Source organism: Odocoileus virginianus, chromosome 4 (assembly GCF_023699985.2).
Source record: "Odocoileus virginianus isolate 20LAN1187 ecotype Illinois chromosome 4, Ovbor_1.2, whole genome shotgun sequence".
Lineage (NCBI taxonomy): Eukaryota > Metazoa > Chordata > Mammalia > Artiodactyla > Cervidae > Odocoileus > Odocoileus virginianus.
Genome location: NC_069677.1, coordinates 57186770 through 57206892, shown reverse-complemented (window position 1 = coordinate 57206892; position 20123 = coordinate 57186770). Strand labels below are relative to the sequence as shown.

The following is a 20123-nucleotide window of genomic DNA, read 5'->3' as shown; positions in this document are numbered from 1 at the left end:
ATGGTTCTGACATCTGGAAACAAAAGGAAGTTTTACAGACCCCTTGTTGCCAGCATTTCACACAGGAATGTGTCGGTTTTTTGTTTCAGGTAGGACATAGGACAGGGTCACCTTGAGTCAGTCACATTTGTCATCTTCAGGAGGCAGGAGAATGTGATGAACATGAACTTCAAGACTAGGAAATGTGGGTTTATTTCACGCTAGTTCATAAAAGTTACTGATCTTTCCAAGTCCTTTAGTTTCATCTATAAAAGTGTGAGTATTTTTAATTTTTTTTAACCCGACAAGATTGTGAAGATCATATGAAAGAAGGCATATGGGGAAAAACCCATGATAAGGCAGAGTGGAAAGAGTCTAGATGAGGAGTCTGAACCTCAAGTTTGGGTCTAGGCTGTGCAGATTGCTGTATAAACAGGGCAAGTTATCAATATGTGTGGGCTTGTTTCTTCTCTTTTCTTCCTTGCTTGCTTCCTTCATCAGATAGTTTTTGGTAGCCTAGTCCCCATCAAGTACTCTCTCAGGCATCATGACTACAGAGGAAATAATACAGTTTTAAGGCTTTGCTCATACTTTTCATTGAAGTAGCAGAATGATATAGTTAAGAGTGTGGTTTCTGGGTATGGCCTTAGAAGGTTTGAATCCCAGCTCCACCAGCTACCAGTGGTCTGGCCTTGGGAACATCACCTAACATCTCTGTGCCTCACTTTTCTGGTATGTTAAATGTCGAGAATAAGAGCATTCAAGTCATTGGCTTGTTGCTTATGACATATAAATATTTAGAAGACTTCCTGGTTCTTAATAGCTGTTTAATGATTCTTTAGCTGCTATTAATTTTTATTGCTGTGGTTATTATCATTACATTCTAGAGTGGGAATAATACTCATAGAGGTATGGTATATGTCAAGTAGTGAGTGGTAAGTGCTATGAAGAAAAACATGCCAGGTTAAAGGAATACAGGGTGACAGGGATGAGAGGCTGAGGAGGGCTGTTTTTAGATGGGTGATCAGAGAAGGTTTCTTGAAGCTTTGACATTAGAGCTAGGTCTGAAGTGAAAGGCTAAGCCATGCAGATTTCTGGAGGAGGGTGTTTCAAGGAAAAAGAAGAGCAGACAAATGCAAAGGCTCCGGGATAAAGCAGCTGTGACAGAAAGGTGCGACAGAGCGTCAGGGCGGCTGCAGTAGAGTGAACAAGGGGGAGAGAGATCGTAGGGGATGGAGTTAGAGGAGAACCGGAGGCTAGACCACGCTGGGTATCGTAGGACTTTAGAATTTGTTTTATGTAGGTTTTAAACAGAGGTGTGAGCTGATCTGATCACTTCGGTTGTTCTTTGGAGAACAGACTGAAGGTGAAAGATGAGCAGGAGTGCTGGCTGAGAGACCAGTTACAACACTGTTCAACAGCCAGGCAAGAGATGGTGGCAGAGGAGAACTAGCAGTGACTGTGATGGGAAGTGATAGAATTACGGATGTGTTCTGAAGTTGATAGGGTTTGACCTAAGGAATAGAAGGGGAGGAGTAAAGGAGAACTCCAAAATGTTTAACTTGAGAAACTAGGTGAAAATAGTTAATGCTGTTTACAGAGATGAGGAAGAGTAGGACTGATGAAGGGAAAAAAGATATTGAGAGATCCATTTGAGAAACATTGTTGGAAACATCTATCGTGCATTCAAATGGAGATATTGGACAGGCAATTGGAATGTGCATCTAGAGAGGTTGGGCTTGACCACTTTAATTATAACCTGTCTATGGTACGATAATACTACTTGGCATGTGTGCTTTACAGAGTTATTTTGTGGATCAGAATTAAAATTCAGTGTTTTTAAAGTATTTTGTGAATGAAAACATTTGGTTTTGTTTTCAGTAAATAAACGATGTGGTGGAGTCTCTAAGGTGGCTCTTCATATTTGTATACATCATTTCCCTCTTAACCTTTTGACTGAAGTGAGGAGCTTTTAACACCTCATTAGATATCAAAACTCAAAGTTATGTTACTTCCAGTAATTATAAGCCAGTAGTTACAAGCCAAAAATTCCTCTTTGAGTTTATCAGGGTATCTTTGTGAAAGAGTAGAACATTTTACAAAGGGCATTCAGTTCCAAGCTTTAATTACCAAATAAATTAAAATTTAAACTGTTACATGAAAGGGAAAGATCTCCTAACATGACAGAAAATATCTTCCTAAAATATGTATGATTATATAATAGTACTTCTGCAGCTATTAAAAATTATGAGGTGGATATTTATTTAGTGACATGACAGAATGTCTGAGATATACCATTGAGTAGGAAAAAAATCTATAATTTTCCCCATTATTATATGATCCCATTAATACAAAATTTTTCATATTTATTGATCTTATTAATACAAAGATAGTGATTAAATATTCTTCTGCTAACCATTTTGGCTCTTTCGCTTTTAGGGCTTATATGATATTGGAGTGTGTGTGGGTGTATGTGTGTGAGAGACAGAGACACACCCAAGGAATGTATGAAATGGATGATTTTATTTGTGTAAATCCAATCTGAAAATGAAAAAGCATGTATTCTATTAAGGATACTAAGATTTAAAAATTTTTAAACTTGTCTTTGTAAGAATTAAAGAAAAATACATCAGTGGTTGCTGAGGTTGTGGCAAGGGCTTGACTGTTAAGGGGCATGAGAGAATTTGGAAGGATGATAACGTATTTTTTTATCTTGATTGTGGTGGTGGTTTCATAATGGTACCTATTTGTCAAAACTTACAGAACTGTTTCTGTTGCTTCAAATAAAGCCTTATCTTTGGGTGGGAAGGGTTATGATTGTGTTCTGTTCTTCTTTATGTGCATCCACCTCTCTCCTCTTTTAAATAAATAATAAATAATGCAGTTTTTAAAAGAAATGTAGAACAAAACTGTTGTGCAGAATGTAACAAAAGAAAACAAATGGACTTTCTCTAAAGCCAAATGCGTTAAAGTAACTCATAGTTAAAACTACGACTGTTTTCCGTGATGACAGTAAGCGAATTTTACTTCTCGAGTCGTGGGTAATTTTTACAAAGTTCTTTTTTTGTTGGCATTTGATTTTGGTTTTTTAATATAGATATGGAAGTAAATTTTGTAAGGCACAGGTCAAAACACAATGCTTTAACTTGCACTCCGAGCTTAGGAGGAAGTAGAAATTTACCAGGCTCCCTGCCCAGTGCCCTTTCGGAACCCTTGTCAGCCCTTCACTCTGGAAAGCCTTAGATGTGTGGTGTCATTTTTCAGACTGTTGTAAAGTGGTCTTTTCTTACATTCTTTGGCTTACACCTCTCCTGGGAACGGGTATGTAAAAAGAGCTTTTTCACTTTTTCATTTAGGGATTAAGTTATGTGTGGGAAAAAATACTTTATTTCTTCCTCTTATTTCTTTTCTAACAGTTAAGTATGTCTGTACAGGAATAAATCAAGTAAATCAAAATGGAAATAGAGTAAGATTTATATTTCAGTCTCATAGGACTGTTGAGATAGTGTGGTAATGTATATCTGCAAAATGTTATTAGCTTTTGTTGTTGTGAATGTCATCCTGTTTCTCGGCCATTTGGATCATGGTATAAATCTGCAGTCTGGAAAATCAACTAATAGACAATTCAAATTGATTATAGTTATTTCCACTTACATTGATATTTGCTGTTATTATAAAGAAAGTTAAGTTGATTTTACACTAACTGTGGGCTTTGAAGAATAACTTTTACTATTGTTTTATACAGTTGAGGTACTAAAGAAAATTGACATTCCATCTGTCTTTATTGGTGAATCATCAGCTAATTCCCTGAAAGACGAATTCACATATGAAAAAGGGTAAGTCATGGATATAAAAAAAATCATGTAGCTTAAATTCTTTTCTGTGTGAGGGTAGAATTATTTAAGATTAGTTGTAATCAAAAGTATGTTTTAGAATGTACTCTGTTGTGCTAAATTATATCTTTTCTTAAGTCATAATTTTAAGACTTGACTTTTCTTCTGTGTATGATTGCATATTGAAAATATGTTTATGCTAGAGAGATTTAGGCACCCATGTTGCTAAAAAGAGAACTTCCCCTTTTATAGTTTAGTCAAACCATTGGTATTTAGAAGCAATGTGATTTACATTTATATGATATTTTACATTAAGACATATTCTATTTTATTAAATGGAAATGTTTTATAAAGACAGAATCCAACACACGATGTGTTTGGTGACTAACTTTTACAAACACAGTTTGTTTTCAAGTTTAAAAAGTTTGACTAGGATTTTAAAACTCCTTATGGAATTTCTCCCCCAAATCTCATTACCATGATAGAATTCAGACTGAAACTAACCTAAGGCACAACTGTCTTATCTAATATAGAAAACAGTGCAGTTCAATTAACACTTCAGAGCTTCTTCTAAAAAACAGGTACCAAAACATAGTGGACAGGAACAGGCATTTGACCAAGAGAACAATATTAATAATAAAAGCAGTAATATTATAATATAGTAATATAATAAGTATTGAGGATTTAGCAAGTGCCAGGCACTCATGAAACAAAGCTTTTATATTTGTTAATCCATTTAATTCTAACAACAACCCTCCAGAAGTTATTATTATTATCTCTTGCCATCTACATTTGCCAAAAGAGGAAACTGGCACAATGAAATGCAATTCTAATTATTTGGGGCAGGGGAATCCATGATTATTTGAGTTTGAATATGAATTAAAAAAGAGAGGGAAAGAGTGTCTGTTTACATTTTTTGTCCTTTTCCCTATATGGTTTTGATATTTAAAATACTGTTCACATATTTTGTGCTTAGAACATCTTTATTAAGTTAGGGAATATAATTTTGGATATTGTACTAAAAATAGTTAAGCAAGATGCTATTTTGCAAGCCATATTTGTGTAGTTAATGGGGGTGAGGAGAACTACTACTTGCTTTTATATCAGTATTATTCCCTCATATAGAAAAATTGTGTGTATTTTAAAGAGTCTTTTTGTTTTAAATAATAAAACCATTTCTTTTTGAATTAAGAAGTGATAGATACCTGCTGATAAAATATGGAAAAATTCAGAAATAGGAAACATTTAAGTGAAAGTTCCTATGACGCTCTTCACTGACAGTTTAACTTTGTTCCCCATGTTTGAATGCTGACCTTAGCTAGAGGTACCCTGCTCATAAAACAGGACCTTGACATACTCAGTATTTTGTTACATACTTCATTTATTTAATGTTTAGACCTTTTCCATGTTAATGCAAGGATACAAAATCTCTTATCCCAGCTCTTTGGGACAGATATAATGTGGAATTGAAGCATTTTCAGATTTTTAAAAGTTAAGTAATATTCCGAGGGATAGAATTTGAGGATTGAGGCAGCATTCTATAATCAAATAACATATATATCTGTAATAAATGTATGGGTGTTTGATCATGTCAGTTAGGTTCAGGTTGACTATCAAATGAATTGCAGACATTACTTTTTACAGCTTTTTAGGTTTCAGAATTGTTCTGAAGGATTGTAGACCTGTGCACACTGGTTTGTCTCGTCTGTCTCTTGACTGGCCAGTTGGTCAGTCTGACTGCTTGCCTACCTACCTACCTATTAATTTATTCAGCTGTTTAAAACTAGAGATGGGTATGGTGAATCTGATCATTCAGTTTCAGAATTATCAACTATGGCCAATTTTGTTTGGACTCTTCACTCTTTAAGTGCCACCTGCCCTTTTTTCCCCACGCCATGATTATTATTTTAAAGCAAGTGCTAGATACCCTTTGATCTAAACTGTAAACATCTCAGACTATATCACTAGAAGATAAAGTTATATATAAAAAATATAATGGCATTTCATTATTTTATCCTTTTTTAGTTAAGAAAAGTAAACATTTAATTCAATATCAAAACATTTCAATCTAGATTTGTTTCAGAGCAAATAAGGGCATATAATGACCCTATTTTTAATCTATAAGTTTGCTGTGCCTCTTTTTTTTTTCCCCTACTCATTTATTTATTGGAGTAACAGGGTCATTTGTCCTGTAAAATTTTACCACAGTCTGGACTTTTCTGACTGCATCCTTGGTGTATTGTCTAGAGGTTTCCTTTGTTACTTATTTTCCCTGTAAATTGCAAGTTAGATCTAGAGGGCTGCTCAAATTCAAGTGTGACTTGGGGGCCAGGAGGATAGGTAAGGCAAGAATAATTTATATGTATTATTATGTATTATGTCTCCATTAGGAGACATAATATTTGGTTCTCTCTTTGTGATGTGAGCAATCATTAATAATCATTGTCTGAAGCCGTTGGTTCTTTAGGATTTGCAAGTGGTCTTACTTTATAATTCCTCCTTAATTTATTATCTGAAATAACTCTATAAAGAGGATTGGCACCTCATCAGTTATTTGATTACGTTGCTGTGCAGTCTGTGATGCGAAGCACCTGGAGTCGGTGCCTAAAGGCTCACCCAGCCGTGGTAGCCGTGTGATGTTGCTGACACCGTGCTGGTTGAGGAGCACGGAAGTACAGTGGAGAGATCAGCCGTCTCGGTGACCGTTACACAGACCCTTCCCTGGTCTGAGGGAGTTTTCTGCTGTAGGATTCGCTGCTGTATGCAGTTTGCTCATGCAGCACAAATAGTGTGCTTATTCTGTTCAGTTTCATTTCTTGAGTCCCTGTCAGTTTTTATAATACTAGTATTGTCTGGTTGATAACCATATAACCGTATTAACTGTGGTTAATAACGGGGAGAATAGGGCCTTTGGTTATTCTCCCCCCTAACCCCCACAATATACACATTTTTGTAGTTTTTTGTGCTTTTTTAAGTTAAGCAGTGGAGAAGGTTTAGAATAGAGAAGCTACAGCTCTTGTGAATTTCTTTGCCAGTTTTCCGTGCTGTATCTCACAGATGAATGTGGAGTACGGGGGTTATATCCATTGTACTTGGTACAACAAATTCCCATAAAGCATAAAGGGAATAGGGAGTTCATTTTCATCAATAGTGGCTCCAGAGTTTTTTCATGGGAGAAAATGATGAAAAATAATTTGGTGTGTGTGTGGGTGGGTTCTTGTTGACATTCTGCCTGAGGTACTGCCAGTTTTAAATGCTGACTTTTTGCTTGTGAAATATGCTAACTTTCATCCAGGTTACTAAATTCAGTAAACACATGTTCTTAGGAGGGACACAGTAAGTGTTGCTTAACTGATTTCCTCTAACCAGTCCAAAAATTTCTTTTAATTAAATGGCAAATTATTTTGATAAATATGTAAAGCTGATTTAAAAATGGAGAAAACATCCCTTAACTTAATGGAAATCATCTATTAGAAAATTGATGGGTCTAGTGGATTAAATTGTAATGTCCAAATGCTTTTAAAAAATATTTTTGTTTTCAATTAACATCATAATTTGACAAGTCAATATTTCCTAATTATTTATCTTTGTTTTCTTGCAGGGGCCACATTATCTTAGTTCCAGAATTTAGCCTTCCTCTGGAATACTACCTAATCCCCTTCCTTATCATAGTGGGCATCTGTCTCATCTTGATAGTCATTTTTATGGTAGGTAAATTAATTTTAAATACTTAATATGAATGGCTCTAAAACACATTATACTGAGAGAGGCCGTACATAGAAGAGTACATGTTGTATGAGTTCATTTACATGACTTCTGGAAAAGGTGGAAATAATCTGGGTTGAAAAAAAGCAGAACAGTGATTTCTTTGGGGGAGTAGGTGCAGGGAGGAAAGGAGGTGAGGGATTTACTCAGAAGAGTATCAGGGAATTTCCTGGAGAATGAGAATCATGTTGTGTATCTTGTTTGGGTTGCACAGTGTCTGATTCATCAAATTGCATACTCAAATTTTGTGCGTTTCATTGTATGTGAAGTTTACCTAAAAAGAAAAATTAAAAAGAGCTATAAAAAATACTAAACTCTAAGTAATGAGTTTACATGCTGAATTATTTGAGGGGAAGTATATTAGTATTTGCAACTTACTTTGAAATGGATTGTAAAAAATAAAGAGAAAAAATGTATTGATGGGTAAATAGTGGCATAGATAGATACGTGATTAAAAAATATAGTAAAATGTTAATTGTAGAATCTAGGTAGGAGATATATGCATATTTATTATAAAAATTCTTCTAACTCTTCTCTAATTTGAAATTTTTCATATTAAAATGTAAATAAAGAATACTGTGAGGCCTTAAGGTTAAGAGGGTGACACATTGTTTCCAAAATAGTGGTTATCGAGGTTGACCCCAGGACTCTTGGTGGGTCTGCAGGGTCAAAATTATTTCCATGATGATACTAAGCTATGGTTTTCCTTTGTCACTCTCTTTCTTTTGGGTTCATAGAAGAGGTTTCTAGAGGCTCCATGGTCTGAAGTATGAAAACAAATTGAATGCAGAAGCACATGTGAGAATCTCTCTGTGTCTATTAAGATAGATATTAAAAGAGATTTACAAAAATAGAAAACAATCCCACTATTGTCCCTAACCTTTTTATTTTTCATAAAGAGTATTTACAGTAACATCCAATGAGTTTATTATTGTATTGAATTAATAGACTAAAGGTTAAACACTGTCTTTGAAGTAGTCTTCCTGTGATGTGGTATTTCTTTTAATTTGTTGGTTTTTCATATCCATCAGTTTAATAATTTTTTTTCTGTAAACATTTAGCATGTCTTTTGTTAGATTTTTTTTTAATTGTATTTTCTATTAGATATTACTAAGGTATAGGAACTTACTAATATTTTAAAATAAACTTTTAATTTTGGAATAATGTTAAAATTGCAAAGAAGAGAGTTCCCGTGCATTCCTCATTTAGTTGTCCCCATTGTTAACATTTTGCTTACCATGATACACTTGTCAAAACTAAGAAACTAACACAGTTAACATTACTGTTACTGAAGTCCAGACTGGAGAGATTTTACATTTTTCCATTAATGCTTTCTTTCCGTTCCAGGACCCAGTCCAGGCTACCACATTTTCTTGTTACCGTGTATTCCCAATCTCCTCTGACCTGTGACAGTTTCTTAATCCCTCCTTGTTTTTCATGACCTTGATAGTCCTGAGGAGTCCTGGCCAGGTATCCTATAGAATGTTCCTCAGTCTGATATTTTTCTTATGGTTAGAATGGGTTGGTTATAGGTTTTTATAAAGAGTGTCAGCAAAGCAGAGTGCCGTTCTCATCTTAACGTGTCAGCCAGGGGCACACGGTGCTTGCATAACATCACTGATGGTGCTAACCTCCATCCCTTGCTTTAGGCTGTGTTTGCCAGGTGTTTCCACTGTGAAGTTAGCATTTTTTCTCTTTCTGTATTCGATTCTTCCTTTGGAAGTGAGGCACTAACTATAGCCAGTCTTAAAAGTGGGGAGAGGCAGGAATTAAGCTCCACTTCCTGGAGGGAGGGAAGTATCTACATATATTATTTGGAATTCTTTTATAAGGATGATTTGTCTCTTCTCGGCATTTATTTATTTGTTCAGTCACATTTATATTGGTATGTGCTCTGTATGTTTCTTTTATACTTTGGGTAATAACCCAGTACTACATTATTTTTGTTGTTTAATTGTTTGAGCTTTGGCCATTGGGAGCTCTGCAGGCTGGGTCTTGGATCTCTTTGATTTGGCTCATCCTTCTGTCATAAGTATGATACTTCTTTAGTGTTTGGTCCTATAAGAAACCCCAGGCTCATCATTTCTTTTTCTTGCCCTAGCCCTAAAACCAGACGTTTCCCCAAGGAGCCCTGGATTTGTTTTTTGTTTTTTTTTTAATTGAAGATTAGTATTCAAGAAACCACTATTTGGACAGTGGACAGTATTGATTTTTCTATATTAATTTTATCTCTGCAGACTTACTGAATTCTCCAATTCTGGTAATTTGAATTTTTTTTTATTCCCTTGGGTTTTCAGTATAGAAGGAAATATGGAAAGTTAGAACAACAAGAAGTATCCTTGGCAAATTAGGAGTAAATACCTTTAAGCCAATAAAGATTACTGAGTAAAAACTTAAATGAACATTATGTAGTGAATTATTAGAAGCCTTCCCATGAATGTTAAAAAAAAAAAAATAAGATGCTTATTGTACTTCCTGTTTAACATTGTGCTATATTTTCTGGTAAGACAAAAAAAATGTATAAGAATTAGAAATAAGGAAACAAAATTTTTCTTTGCCTTTTTTTCTTTTCAAATAAAGAATAGGTGATGCCTTAAGTGTCTTTTTTTTCTATCATGATGATCATTGTTTTTCTTTTATTCTTATGTTGGATTACATGAATTTGTTTTGTAAATTCTAAAAACCCTAGTATCTTATGTACACTCTTTTTGACTATGATATATAAATTTTGCCTTTGCATATTGGGTTATCAAATTTCCAGTATGGATCAACCAGTTTACACTTAGGTGCAGAAATCCTAAATACTAGCAACCTGGATGTCCAGTTAAGAGAAATTTAGTTTTATGGGGCTAGAATAATCTTGACATCAAAACTAGATAATCCCTTGAGCACTGCTGGTGGGAATGTCAAATGGAGCTATTACTATAGAAAATAGTACAGCAATTCTTCAAAAAAAAATTAAACATAAATTTAACATATGATCTAATTCCAGATCTGGGTACATGCTCAAAAGAATTTAAAGCTGGAAGTTAGATATTTGTATGCTTATGTTCATAACAGCATTATTTCAATAGCCAAAGGTGAAAGTAACCCAGTTATCTTATTGATGGATGAATAGATAGACAAAATGTGGTATATACATGTGATGGAATACTGTTCAGCCTTAAAAAGGAAGGAAATTCGGACAGATGCTGCAACACTGATGAATCTTTAAGACATGTTAAGTGAAATAAGCAAGTGCTACAGGACAAATGCTGTATGATTCTGTTTCTGTGTGGCGCTTGGAGTAGTGAGATTCAGAGACTGAAAATAGAATGGTGGTTGCCAAGGGCTGTGGAGAGGGGAGGTTGGGCAATTACTGTTTAATGTGTACAGAGTTCCACTTTTGGGAAATGTGAAGAGTTTGGTGGATGGATGGTGGTGATGTTAGCACAACAATGTACTTAATGCCACAGAACTGTATACTTAAAAATGGTTAAGATAGTAAATTTTATGTTTTGTATATTTTGCCATAATTTAAAATAACTAGACAAGATAAAGCTAGTCCCATAAAACTAAAGCTTTCTTTTTTCTATTTTTTAAACTTTTTTTTTTTTTTTTAATAAAATTGGGATTGTCTTTTTCCTGGAAGTTTTGGTGAAGGTTGCCTGTAAAATTATCTATATCTGCTGATTTTTTTTTTTTCATAATTACGTGGGTATATAAATGGTTGTCTTTTTCTTTATACCAAATTATATTTCTAAGAAATTTTCTGTTTTGTCTGTTTTCAAGTATTGTATAAAGTGATTTATAACATCTATGTACTCCTATAGCAACTTAAAGAGAATTCCTACTATATGTGGGATGAGTTCTGGTTTATTCATATCCACCCATACCTTGAGCAGTGTTGTCAGAAGTTTGTCTTTGTCTTTTAGAGAAGTGGATTTTGCATTTTTCTTTTTTTCCTTTCATTCAAGCAATGGTTGTTCTGCATCTCCAAACCTAGCCACTGCTTTAGGGTCTGAAGTTTCCTCAGTGAACAAAATAGGTAAAAATCCCTGATTTCAAGCAGCTTACATTCCAGTAGGACATGTATTCTAATGTCTTTGCTCTCTTTTTTAATCCAGGTGGTGAAGAGGCATGGTAACTGTGGTTAAGATGTATAAACTTTCCCCATGTGTGAAAAGCATTTCAGGGTGTAAAGTTTTCTATATGTCCATTAACTTGAGCTTGTGTATTTGTCTTATCTAGTCTTTTTTTTTTTTTAGTATTTTGAAGAGAGTTTGAGATATACTTCACATAACATAAAACTGACCCATTTAAATCATACAGTCCAGTGGTTTTCGGTATATTCACAGAACTGTGCTACTGCAGTATGCAGGAATCACTGCAGTTGTCTGTAGTTTTCTGCACTCCTCTGTCTTGTGAAGAAGTGCTGTGTAATAGAATGATACTGTGAGCCACATTTATTGTAATTTAAAATTTTCTGGTGGCCAAATTTAAAAAGGTAAAAGGAAATATTTCTGTGTGATTAACTTAATATTGTATTTATTTAACTTGGTAAATCCAAAATGTATTTCAACATTCAGTTAATAAATAGTTACATATCCTACATCCTTTTTGTCCTGAGTCTTTGCAATCTGGTGTATATTTTATACTTTCACAGTAAATCTCGATTGAGACATTTCAAGTGCTTGGTAGCTGCCTGTAAACGGTGGTTGCCATAGTGGGCATCTTGGGTCTGTGGTCTTTACTTTTTTTTTTTTGTCTGCTTGACCTGGAAATTACCGAGCTTGTGAATTTATGTATTCTTCCACAATTTTGTCATTTTCTCGGTGAAGTATCCTTTTTATCATTGTGATAACTATTTCCTAATGATGATTTTTGTCTTATATCCTACTTTACTTGATAAACCAAATTTTACTTGGTATTATCATAATATAACTATCTACCCCTGTATTTTTTACTTTTATTTTTGTCTTAACGTGTCATTAAGTTTTAATCTCATACCTTGTAAATAGCATATGGTTGGAAGTTTTTCTTTATCCAATATGATACACTCTAAATTTTAAACAAAGCTGGTGAATTGAATCCATTTACCTTATTGTGATGTGGACTAACTTCTGTTGTTGACTTTTTATTGTTTTTTCCTACTGTGCAGATTTGGATTACCCAACTTTTTTTCTCTTTATCCCTCTCTGCATTTTCCTGCTAGTTTGAAAGCTTATATTATATTGTTATTCTTCTAGTGGTTACTATTAAATTTTTAAAATAAACCTGTACTGAAATATGCTGCTGCTGCTGCTAAGTCACTTCAGTCGTGTCAGACTTGTGCGATCCCCTAGGCAAGAATACTGGAGTGGGTTGCCATTTCGTTCTCCCACTGAAATATGATTAATATATTAATAAACTGCACATACTTAATTGTACAGTCTGGTAAATTTTGACATACATATATGGATATGTATGAAAGCACCATCATGATCAAGATAATGAAATATCAACCCACCAGAAAAATTTCCATTAAAAAAAAGTTTCCTTATACTCTATGATAATCACTTTCTTTTCACCCCTTCCAAATTTCTCCTTCATTTCTTCCCTCCCCACCATCCCTGGGCAGCCACAGGTCACTGTAGATTAATCTGCATTTTCTACCAGTTTGTATACAGGGACTCATAAATTATGTACTCTTTTGTGTCTGCCTTCTTTCTCTCAGAATACTTATTTCGGGACTCATAAGTGTTATTGAATATGTTGATATTCATTACTTTTTATTGACCAGTCGTCTTCCATTGTATGACTCCACTGCAGTTTTGTTTATTCACTTACCTGCTGATGAATGTTTGGGTTGTTTCTAGTGTGGGGCTATTAAATAAAGCTGACATAGGCTTTTTTGTACCGTTGTGTACAAGTTGTTTTATGGATATACACCTTCATTTCTATTGGCAACACATAAGTAGGAATGGGATGATTAGGTCATTTCATAAGTATGTAGTTAAATTTATAAGAAACCACCAAACTATTTTCCAGAATGGTTGTACAGTTTTACAGTCCTTCCAGTAGCATATCAGCGCACCAGCCCTTGTACTTGCCTGCCAGCACTTGGTATAGTCAGTCTTTTTCATTTTAATAGATATATAGCATGTGTATATATATATACACACACACACACACATAATACAGCAGTGTTTGTGATTTGAATTTTTGTTTTTATCTTGACTAATTATGTTGAACATCTTTCCAAGTGCTTATTTGCTGTCTATATCTTCAGCAGTGAAGTGTTTATTCAAATATTTTACCTATTTTCTGTTGGGTTGTTTGTGTGTTCTTATTATTGTGTTTTGAACTCTTTGTATATTCTGGATAGAAATCCCGTGTGACACATGCAATTTTCAGATATTTCCTCGCAGTCTGTGACTTGTCTTTTATCTTTAAACAGTATCTTTTGAGGACGGAAATCACTGATGTAGACAGAAGTCTACTGATGTAGTCAAATCTGTCAAAATTTTCTTTTGTGAATGTTGTTTTTGGCATTTGGTTCTGATCCCATGTGTTTATTTTTATTCTTGTAAGCATAGCAATTTATATTTTTTAATGTTTTTTATATTTTATCTGATATTTCTATATATTTATAATATAGGTAATCTGTATTAGTTCTATCCATTTTGCTACTGGAACCACTGAAGGTGCACTTAAAATTTTATTAGTTTGTAACTTATAGAAATTTCGACCCTCCCATTTTTGATTTAATGAAATCTTTGTAACCTAGAGTCTACCATTTATATTTTTGCAAACAAATAGTTACATGTTATTTATAATGTTTCTGTCAGAATAAAGATAGTTTAGGTCAGTGAATAAAAATTCAAAGGATAATTTATGGGCTAACTAATCACTAATAATAAAGATAGAGCTATAGTGTTAGACCCATGCCTCTCCCCAGCTCTGTCAGTACTGGCGATGTGACATTAAATTTTTTGCCTTTCTGACCCTCTATTTCCTCATATACAATACCCATTATAAAATTTGAAATTTTTATTTGTTTGTAACTTACAGAAATTTCAACCCTCCAATTGACACATTTCAATACAACTTGTCAATACATCTAATCATAGATATTTTAGCTAATAAGCCTTGTGATTAGGGTTTAAATAAATTGATTTGTAGCAGCTATCTGGAAACTTAAAAGGCATTTATTATCTTAGTAGTCATTTTCTATTTGCATGTTTAATATCTATTTCCCTTTATATTTCTCTTTTGTTTTTAGATCACAAAATTTGTCCAGGATCGGCATAGAGCTAGGAGAAACCGACTTCGTAAAGATCAACTGAAGAAGCTCCCTGTACATAAATTCAAAAAGGGTAAGCGATTATTTTCTAAATAACCACCATTAGTTTATTTTAATAATACATGGTGATCGTACTTTAATAATCCTGCTGAGTCCTTGCCGTACGCTATGCCTAATTCTCAGTTAGTAATTAATGAGTGAATGTAGAAGGTGGTCTTTTGCTATGGTTTATGCTGGTAAAGACAGGAACAGTCGGGGCAGGGGTGGGTACTAGTCTTCAGAGAATTTAAAAACGGTGATGAAACTGGCCGAAAATGCTTTATCATCCCCATGCGCCAGAAGTTGAAAACGTCCGTGGGTGAAGTATTTCTCTGCACCAGGCGGTCTGCTCCCGCTGATCCTCCTCGTCTCTCTCCTCCCTCCGTCACTGTATTAACACTGTGTTAACTGAACACTGTAGTGCTGGGTTAACTAAACACAGTAGGGTAGCTATTATGTATCGATGTATCATCGATGTATTTTAAATGTATCATCTCATTTTAATTTTCATATTCCTATGAAATGGGTACCATAATGGTTATTATATGTGAGGAAATAGAGGGTCAGTTCAATTCAGTTGCTCAGTCGTGTCCAACTCTTTGCAACCCCATGAACCGCAGCACACCAGGCCTCCCTGTCCGTCACTAACTCCAGGAGTTTACCCAAACTCATGTCCATCGAGTCGGTGATGCCATCCAGCCATCTCATCCTCTGTTGTCCCCTTCTCCTCCAGCCTTCAGTCTTTCCCAGCATCAGGGTCTTTTCAAATGAGTCAGCTCTTCGCATCAGGTGGCCAAAATATTGGAGTTTCAGCTTCAACATCCATCCTTCCAATGAACACCCAAGACTGATTTCCTTTAGGATGGACTGGTTGGATCTCCTTGCAGTCCAAGGGACTCTCAAGAGTCTTCTCCAACACCACAGTTCAAAAGCATCAATTCTTCGGTGCTCAGCTTTCTTTATAATCCAACTCTCATATCCATACATGACCACTGGAAAAACCATAGCCTTGACTAGACGGACCTTTGTTGGCAAAGTAATGTCTCTGCTTTTCAATATGCTGTCTAGGTTGGTCATAACTTTCCTTCCAAGGAAAGGGAAAAAATTTCCAAGGAAAGAGGGTCAGAAAGGCAAAACATTTAATGTCACCTCGCCAGTACTGATAGAGCCGGTAGGGGTCTAACACTCTAGCTAAAGTTTCTCTTGCTTAAGCTCCGTGAGCTTTCAGTGCGGTACATGCTTATTAAATCTTTTTGGCCAGTAGTTCCCTAGAGTTTTCAATTTCTATGCCAGTAAAAATGTTCTGTTTTTTTAATTCAGTAGAGAAAATGCATAGAGAGTGAAAAGGAGGAAAAGAGAAGGCATTAAAACTTAATTCTGTCAACTATACTTCAATTTAAAAAAATTAGTTCTGCAGAATTTTTATTTTTCCAAGTAACACCTATTCAAAAAACCTACCAAATATAATAACCATTACTTTATGAAAAATATAAAGTTTAACAACAGAAATACAGGAAAATTGCATGTTAAATAATTATCAACATTTATAAAAATGCAGTGCGCTGTCATCATACAGTGTGGATTAATTAAAAGTTATTCATAGGCCAATTTGAGGGCTGCCTTTAGGAATCACTTTTTAAGGCTCCATATTTTCATTCCTCAACTGGAAGTATTGGTATAAAGGTGTATTTAAATCACGAGACTGCTGATATCACCAAGTGAATGAGTATAAATGGACAGAATGCCAGACATTTTGGGGCAGCCTAACCCTGAGTAAGGAAGAAGTGGAATCAGCAGTGGAGACCAAGAAGTGACCAGGTATACAGGTGAAAATCAGAAAACAGTGGTTTACCAGAAACCAAGTGATCCCAGTCTCTATAAAGAGCAAAGAGTGATTGATAACCTGTGTCAAGTGTTCCTGATAGATCGATGAGAACTGATTGATTACTGATTATCATCATGTGCAGTTTTGACAGAGTGATGAGTCCAAAAACCTGACTGTGGTGGGTTTCAAAATGGAAGGAGAGGAATAATAACTATAGACAATTTTTTCAAGAAATTTAACTATAAAGGAGAGCAAAGAAATGGTGCAGTAGCTGATAGGGGAAATTTCATTGAAATAATAGCTTATTTGCTGAAGAAAATTGATGATGTAGGGGATAGATGGGAGAATTGCTATAATATATGTCTTTGTGAAGGCAGGAAGGCATGGGATCTGGAGTACAAATAGGTGGATTGGCCTTAGGTAGGCGCATGGAGAGCTAAGCTCAGGTAAAGTAGAATATGTGGGCACAAAATCCTGGCAGTGTTTATGGTGGTCAAGATGTGGAAGCATTCTTTACTTCATGGCTCTCAGTGAAGAAGGAAACGGAATCAGCAACCAAAAGATAGGATGGGGAGGAGATGTTGGAGGCTTAAGGACAGAAGGGTATAGGATATTATTCTAGGAGAGCAGATGGACAGATGGAAGAGGGAAATATGATTGCCTGAGGGCCTGAGCCTCCCTTTCAGGTTCATAGTTATGAACCAGTCAGCATAACTGTGTTTTTCTGTAGCCATGTTCATCTGTATGGAGTGGTGTCTATCCTTCCTATACCTTTACATTTTTTTAGAAATGTGAAGTATAATGTGTATGCAGAAAAGGATATAAGACATTTTTCTGAAACTTTCCAGTTCGAGAAACAGAACCTTATTAGTATCGCAGAAACTACTGTGCCCCTTCTAGACTAGGACCCTTTCCTTCTCACTGGAAGTAATCACCATGCTGGCCTATGATAATCATGTCGCTGCCTTTCTCTTAAGTTTACCACCTATGTATGGATTCCGAAACAGTATGACACAGTTTCCTGTTTTTGAATTGTATTCTTTGGTCCTTCCTCTTTGACGTTTTTTGGATGCAGTTAACCCACCTTATTGCATGTATATGTAGTTCATTCAGTGTCATTTCATTGTGTAAATACATTGTTTATCCATTTTACTGTTAATAGACAATTGGGTTTTTGTTTTGTTTTTTATTTTTTGTTGAAGTACAGTTGATATACAATGTTCTGTTTCCCCAGTTTGGGGGGATCTTTAAAGACCATACTTTTAAGAACATTCTTGTACTTATATCCTGGTATATATGAGCATGGATTTCTTTATAGAGTACATACCTAGAAATAGATTAGCTGGCTCATAGGATATACATATCTTCTATTTTATTGGATAATACCAAATCTGTTTCAAAGGAATGATGTTAACAGTTTATATTCCCATCAATATGTATAGGAGTTCCTCTCACCTCACATCTGAACCAATATTTTGTACCGACAGACTTTTAAATCTTAGCCAATCCAATGGGTTTATAAAGATAGCTCATAGTGGTTTTAATTTACATTTCGCTCCTTGTCAGTGAGGTGAAGTGCCTGTTTTTATTTCCTAGTTAGATTTTCACTTCCATGAAGCAGCTTCCATATCATGCTTCCTGTTGGGTTGTGCTCTCCTGCTCTTTACATGCAGGAGGAGTTCTTCAGAGATCCGCACAGCACCCCCTCCTTCCGCAGAGTTGTGGGTGTGTTGGTGAATCAGCTCTTCACTGATTTTATGTGTCCTAACTGTTTTCCGGTTTCGTTGCTTATTCTTTTCACAGGACTAAAGTTCTTTTATGTTTTGCATGTTTTAAAAGAATTTCTGCCATACTCTTAAGATCATATGGATATTATTTTCTGAAAGCTTTATAATTTTGCCTGTTATGTTTGGACATTTAGTCTATCTAAATTGATTCTGTAAAATTTGGGCCCAATTTGTTTCCAGTTTTATATTTTGTATAAGGATATACAGTTGTCCCAGAGCTATTAAACATAACACTGTTTGTAGTGTCGGTCAACTGTGACACAATCCAGTGTCCGTGCGTGTGAGTTTGTTTCTGAACTTCTGTTAGTCTTACTCTTATCTCAGTTACTATAGATTTATGGTAAGTCTTGATATTCTGATTGAGTTAGTCCTCCTGCCTTGCTCTTCAACAATTTTTTAGCTATTCTTGGCACTTTGCATTTCCATGTAAATTTAAAATCAGCCTGTCAAGGCCACCCTACCTCCAAATATATAAATATATGTATATATTTGTATATACAGTTATTGCATTTTTTGTAATAAAATATACATAAAAGTGACCATTTTAGCCATTTTTAAGTGTAAAATTCAGTGACATAATCTGTATTCACATGTGCAGCCATCACTACCATCTATCTCCAGAACTTCTCCATCATCCCAAGTGGAAACTCTGCACCCAGTAAACAGTAACTCTCCATTTCCCCGCTAAGCAGCCCATGGCAACTACCATTCTGCTTTCTATCTCTGTGAATTTGGATGTTCTAGTCATGTAGTGAAGTGAAAGTCGCTCAGTCATGTCCAGCTCTTTGCGACCCCATGGACTATACAGTCCATGGAATTCTCCAGGCCAGAATACTGGAGTGGGTAGCCTTTCCCTTCTCCAGGGGATCTTCCCAACCCAGGGATCAAACCCAGGCCTCCCTCATTGCAGGTGGATTCTTTTCCAGCTGAACCACAAGGGAAACCCTCTAGTCTTTTAAGCAGAATAATAAGTAACTGGCTTGCTTGACTTGGCATAATGTCCTCAATATCCATGCTGTAGGTTCATCCACGTTGTAGTATATGTCAGAATCTCTTTCCTTTTAAAAAGGCTGAGTAGTATTCATAATATTCTATGTATATACCACATACTATTTATCCATTTATGTGTTGATAGATACCTAGGTGCTATTGTGAATAATGCTGCTGTAAACATAGAGGTTTATAAACATCTGTCAGTCTCTGCTTTCAGTTCTTTTGGGTGTATATCCAGAAGTGAACTTGCTGGATTAAATGGTAATGCTCTGTTGAATTTTTTGAGGAAAGCTATACTATTGTCTATAGTAACTGCATCATTTTACACACCCACCAGCACTGCACAAGGCTCCGTTTTTTTACATCCTTGCTAACACTGTCATTTTCTGGTTTTGTTTTTGATAGTAATCATCCTAATGGATGTGACATGGTATCTCATTGTAGTTTTGACTTGCCTTTCCCTGATGATTAGTGATGTTAAGTATGTTACCATGCACTTACTGTTGTTTGTCTGTCTTCTTTGGAGAAATAGCTATTCAAGTTCTTGGTCCTATTGTATTCATCTTTAACCTTTTGGGAAATAATTTCAAACTTAGAAAAACTTTGCTTCAAAGTTTAAAAACTTTTGTTCTGAGAAA

The 20123-nt window shown here is 35.2% G+C and overlaps 1 protein-coding gene across 4 annotated transcripts in view; it reads left to right on the top strand.

Annotated features, from left to right (window-relative positions):
- Positions 1-20123, top strand: part of RNF13 (ring finger protein 13) — a 120450-nt gene that overhangs the window by 77040 nt on the left and 23287 nt on the right. For all 4 annotated transcript variants that reach the window (XM_070466598.1, XM_020911432.2, XM_070466597.1 and 1 more), the window contains 3 exons: positions 3725-3815; positions 7414-7519; positions 14821-14914. In XM_070466598.1, the coding sequence (XP_070322699.1) occupies positions 3725-3815; positions 7414-7519; positions 14821-14914 (291 nt within the window). The remainder of the gene's footprint in view (positions 1-3724; positions 3816-7413; positions 7520-14820; positions 14915-20123) is intronic.